Source organism: Stenella coeruleoalba, assembly GCF_951394435.1.
Source record: "Stenella coeruleoalba genome assembly, chromosome: 16".
In the NCBI taxonomy this organism is placed as follows: Eukaryota; Metazoa; Chordata; class Mammalia; order Artiodactyla; family Delphinidae; genus Stenella; species Stenella coeruleoalba.
Window position 1 is genome coordinate 59,383,653 of NC_137162.1, and position 6,019 is coordinate 59,389,671.

Genomic DNA, 6,019 nt, shown 5'->3' on the forward strand with positions numbered 1-6,019 from the left:
AGTGGAGAGACACACTAGTGGACTGAGCACAGCAGAAGGAGTAGATCCAGAGCTCAGATCCATACCAACGTGCAAGTGTTTAAGCCAAACACTAAGCATCTCTAAGGATCAACTACTACATCCATAAAACAGAGCAATACTGAAAGAGGGTGAAGCTGATGCTTCTTTACAGCTATTTTAAAGAGTAAATAAACAATGTAGGAGGGACTTCCCTGGTGGTCCAGTGGTTAAGACTTCGGGCTTCCACTGCAGGGGGCACAGGTTCGATCCCTGGTTGGGGAACTAAGGTCCTGCACGCCGCGCGGCACAGCCAAATAAAATAAAATAAAGTTAAAAATAAACAGTGTAGGAGAGGGAAGGCATGAAATATACTGACCAAACTGACAAATGCTAACTCCCAGAACAGTCTCCCAAGCAATCCATCAGACCAATAACATAAAACTCACACCATATCCCCAGGAGAAGTCCGAGCTGCCTTCAGTAGAGATCCCTGTGCCTGTATAACTTGGAAAAGCAGACCTTGAATTCCCAGTGTCAGCTGATGTAAAAGGTGATTCTTGTGTGATGTCAGACTCACTAAATGCACAATTTGGAAGGAGAAGAGAAAATAGAAAAATTCTTATATTTCCTCAAGTTTCTGCAGCATTAACTACTCAGCAATCTATTAGGTGATAAGCATGTGTAGAAATATATCCACAGAGGTAAAAATAAATGAAGGACTTGAAATGTAAGCATCATAGTAAAGTCGGATCTAATTCCTACAGAATTGATGGCAGCCATTCTAAATAATTCTAGTCTTAGTTTACAATGAATACTTTAACATTCCACTTATAATATCTACCCTTGAGAACTAAAGACATTTCAGAAACGTCTAGGAATTCACATAGAATAGTATGTGAACTTGTATGGCACTTTTAGTTTACCAAGCACTTTCACAGATATTAACCCCATTTTATCCTCACAACGACCTGGTGATGCAGAACTCAACCCCTTTTTTAAGACAAAGAATCTGAGATTTAGTACTAGGTGTTGAAACTAGGTTTTATGACTGTAATTATTCTATGATACCACATTGCTTCTCAGAACCCTCTGTGAAGTTACCGTATCCTCTATTTCTTAAAATAATAACTGCAGCTAATATTTACTCAGCATTTACTGTATTTTATCTCATTTATATTCAGAACACCCTTTAAGAGATACTATTACCAGGTAAGTAACTTGCCCACTATTATTCAGCTAATAGATGACAAAACCAGGATTAAAAATCAGATCTGTTTGGGTTCCTCCTGAGTCTCTGTTTTTAACTACTTCATAATACTGCTTTTCAAAGGTTATAAAAATAAGTGTGTTTCCATTAGCTGTTCCAGAATGAAAGTTGAATGATATTGAAAAAGTGTGATAAAAATTCTTGTTTTCTTTCATTAGTACAAGGCTTGATACCAATCCTAAGGCAAAAAAACAAAACTTTTGCCATTATCAAGTGCAATAAGCAAACAAGTACAATTTTTGTTATTACCTTTGGGAACTTATGTCGTTTTCATGGCTGTCATTGGTAGAGGAAATTGCATCCAGCTGCTCTGGAAGGGGATGATGATTAAGAGGATGTTTTGTTATTCCTTTCCTGTGAAAGAGAAAAACAAAGTTATATTTCCTGTAAAGAAAAAATATATACTTTTCAGTAACTTGATCTACAAGTTCGTCACCTACTTCTTGCTGTTCTGGAACTGCACTGTACAATACAGTAGCCATTAATCACTAGCAGTTAAAATGTGGTCAGTTGGAAATGAGATGCACTTTAAGTGTAAAACACATAGGATTTCGAAGTCTTAGTACAACAAGAATGTACAATGTATCATTAATTATTTTATCTTGATTACATGTTAAAATGATAATATTCTGGATATATTTGGGTTAAACAAAATATATTCTTAAAATTAATTTCACTGCAAATTGAAAATATAATAAGGTATAACCACACACCTATTAGAACAGCTAAGATAAAATATGGTGATAACACTAAACGCAGATAAGGATATGGAGAAACTGGATTTCTCATACATTGCTGGTAGGAATGTAAAATGGTGCAGCCACTCTGGAATAATTTCAGTTTCTTATAAAACTAAACACATGTGTTTATCATGAGACCTAGCCATTGCACTCTTGGGCACTGATCCCAGAGAAATGAAAATTTATGTTCACACAAAAATCTGTACACAAACGTTCACAGCAGCTTTATTTATAATTGAAAAAGGTTGGAACAACTGAAATGTTCTTTGACAGCTGAATAGTTAAACTTTGGTATATCTACACAATGGAATATGATTTAGCATAAAAAAGGAGTGAACTGATACATGCAACAACTTGGATGGATTTCAAGGGCATCATACTTTGTGAAAAAAGCCAATCTTAAAAGGTTACATATACTATATGATTCCATTTATATTACATTCACAAATGACAAAACTATAGAGGTGGAGAAAAGATTAGTGGTTCCAGGGTGTGAAGAAAGGAATGGATGTGACTGTAAAGGCATATATAAGGATGTTTCCTGGTGGTGATGGAACAGCTCTGTATCTCTATTGTATTGGTAGTTACATATATCAGTAAATGAGACCAAATTGCATAGAACTATATATACATATATACAAAGGAGTAGATATAAAAACTGATGAAAACTGAATAAGGTTTATAGTCTAGTTAACAGTACTGTACCAATGTCAGTTTCCTGGCTTTGAAATTATATGATAGTTACGTAAATTGTCATCATTGGGGGAATCTGGGTGAAGGGTTCATGGGACTTTGTACTATTTTTGTAACTTCCTGTGAGTCCATAATTATTTCAAAATAAAAGGGTAAAAAAGTTAATTTCACCTGTTTCTACTATTTTTTTAATGTGACTACCTGAAAAATTTAAATTATATATGTGTTTTGTATTATATTTCTATAGGACAGTACTGTTCTAGAGAGTTCAACATGTGCATTAGAATAAACTATGGGGTCAATTATTATATGTTCCAGTCCTAATCATCCACAATAGACTTTCCTTCCCCACAAAATTCTGTAGTCAAATAACATGATAGGTTAAACAAAGTTACACAGGTTTCTTTACAAGAGGTCTTCCCAGGGCTTTTAATATGCAAATGTATATTATAAATCTAATACTCTTGTTTCACAGGAAAGGAAAGTGAGGCACAGAGGGATTAAGTAACCTACTTAAGGTCATATGGCTAGTAAGTAATGGAGCCAGGATTCAAATCCAAGTAGTTTGTTTGAGGCTTCTCAGAGCAAATGAATAGTTTGAGATTTTAGTAAATTGTACCATTTTTGTATATAAAGACCTAGTCAGCAGAGCTTGTACTTTAAACTATTTCTCAAATGGTGGGCATGGATTTGTGTAGAGCTATTTGTACTTCTCTCATTCAATGATTTTACAACCAAAAGCTTGTCTTTGAGACAGTGGCGGGGATCAGAAATGTGGATTCCAGCTATGAAATAGAAACTTAAAACATATTTTAGTCTGTCAGAGAAATTTGGTTATCAAGTGACAATTAGATAATACCAAAGAAATATTAAATTTGATCATAGCTTTGTGGTTACATATGAAAATGTGTATAATTTTTAGCAATGCATATTGAAGTATATGGGGTGAAATGATAGTGTCTGGGGTTTTCCTTCCTTATTTCACAGATGACAGACAGGCTGAAAAAAATATATAGATGAAAGATGAAGCAAATATATTAAAATTTTGATAACTGTTTAATGTAGGTGATGGGTAGGTCATTATATTATTCACTATACATTTATGCTTGAGATTTACCATTTTTAAAATGTTAAGCTGTATATTTTATCCCAACCTCTTTTCAATATCTATAATTTGGAACTATTAGGGAGAAAACTAAAATTACTTCATCAAAGCAAATTATCATTATAACACCTAAAGTAAAAATTACTTTTAATATACTGTTAGTTAGGGCTTCCCTGGTGGCGCAGTAGTTGAGAGTCCGCCTGCCGATGCAGGGGACACGGGTTCGTGCCCCGGTCAGGGAAGATCCCACATGCCGTGAAGCGGCTGGGCCCGTGAGCCATGGCCGCTGAGCCTGCGTGTCCGGAGCCTGTGCTCCGCAACAGGAGAGGCCACAACAGTGAGAGGCCCGTGTATTGAGAAAAAAAAAAAAAAAAAAAAAAATATATATATATATATATATATACTGTTATTTAGATGCATATAATCTTCATTATCATCATTATTCACGTTATTCTGACACTTCTAGAGAATCATCTTTTGGGAGAGTTATCTTTAGGGAGTATCAAGTCAACAATAGAGAACAAGTAACATAACCATACTGGGTCAATAATTCTGGCCCAATAAGTGCTATCAACAATTTTTTCCATAAATGATATTTTTTTCACTCTCAGAATGGTCAGAATTAATTATAAAAGCAGATTTTTGCCTAAGCCCTGTTCCCTTTATTGGTAAATGACTTTCTTCTTCCTATTTGCTAAAAAAGCCTATTAACTGAACTGCTTCTGTGTCCTATCCTATTATTTAGTAGATAATAAGCTTCTGAAAGGCAAGGAAAGATCATAGACTGATTTTGTTTGTATGGCTATTGTACCAAGCAAAGATGGGAAGGGACAAGGAAATTACCATTTACCGAGGACCTACTATGTGTCAAGCCCTATGCCATCACTTTAGATATGCTTTTAGATAAGGTCTTATTCCTATATTACAGAAATGAAGGCTCAAAGATTTAGTAATTTGCCTAAAATTAACAAGGCTACAGAAGAGTCTAAACAGAAACCCAGATGTGACTGAAGATACCATGCCTGTTAATTGCCCTGTATAGTTAATATTTAATTAATAAATGTATGGTTGCTAAAATTACATAGTTTAGTGGAGGAAAAATATTGGTATTTGGGGTTGAAAAACCCAAGCTCAAAACCTATTGGTTATATAATCTTAAGATGTGTACCTTTCTGATATTTTCATCTGCTGAAAAACTAAAGATAATCATACCCATCTTACAGAGTTGTTAAGAGAATCAAAATGTGAAAATCTTTTTTAAAGTGTAAAGCATTAATAAATGAATGACATTATCATTACTTCCTACATTATAACACTTCACTAGGGGTGGGAGATGGGTCTTCAAGCGGGAAATATTTGCTGTCTAAAGTCTCAAAAGCAAAACTGATCCTTAAGGATTCTGACACTAAATTGCAGAGGTGCAGAGGCAGTATGTGTAATGGTTACGACCACAAGCTTCAAAAACAGATTGACAACAGGTTCGTACTTCAGCTCCACCACCACCCTCTAGCTGTGTGATCTTTGGCATGCTACAGTCTTTAAGTCTGGGATCTTTATCTGTAGAAAGGGCAAAATAATAGTTCCTATCTGGTCTCCTTATTGACACGATTAAGTGAGCTAATGCATGCATGTAAGCAGCTTTGCACTGTGCTTGGCACTAGACGTATTCAACTTCATTGTAGCACTCAGCTATTAATAGCTTCACGAGTTGTCAATGGTCATTGACACTGGGGCACGAAGCACTGCGGAAACTACAAAATGCCTTAGGAAACCCAGTCCCCGAGCTCAAGAAGTGCAACCCAAGAGGGCCAAGTCCTGGGACAGCACAGGTAACACGCCCTTAGCTGGAGATGGAGGTAGAAGGGGCAACGTCCGGCAAGGCTGGGAGGAGAGAATTCCGAAGAAAATTTTCTTTCCCTCGCCCTGGGAAAGGAAAAAGGAGCAAGGAACTGGTCAGGGAGGGTCCGCAAAGCGCCTGCGGCCCGCCTCGGTCTGGGCCGGGCTGGGGTGGCTGAGCAGTCCACTCACAGCTCCAAGTTCTGTGGCACCGCCTTCCGAGTGTATCTGGAGATCATCCTCCTCTTCCTCCTCAGCCGCGGCCGGGGCGGGCAAGCCAGGTTGGGGGCCTCTGGCCTGGCCCTCCCGCCGGCTCCGGTTCGGCTCCCTCCCGCCACCTTCCGGCCCCGTCACGCCCCGTCTCTTAGACTCCGGGCC

At 37.4% G+C, this 6,019-nt stretch overlaps 1 protein-coding gene across 1 annotated transcript in view; it reads right to left on the reverse strand.

Annotated features, from left to right (window-relative positions):
- The window catches only part of FAM149B1 (family with sequence similarity 149 member B1), a 59,845-nt gene extending 53,831 nt beyond the window's left edge, over window positions 1–6,014 (reverse strand). The window contains 3 exon segments of the mRNA XM_079899426.1: window positions 447–576; window positions 1,517–1,621; window positions 5,834–6,014. Of these exon segments, the coding sequence (XP_079755552.1) occupies window positions 447–576; window positions 1,517–1,621; window positions 5,834–5,880 (282 nt within the window). The 5' untranslated portion in view covers window positions 5,881–6,014.
- Between the last annotated feature and the right edge of the window lie 5 nt (window positions 6,015–6,019).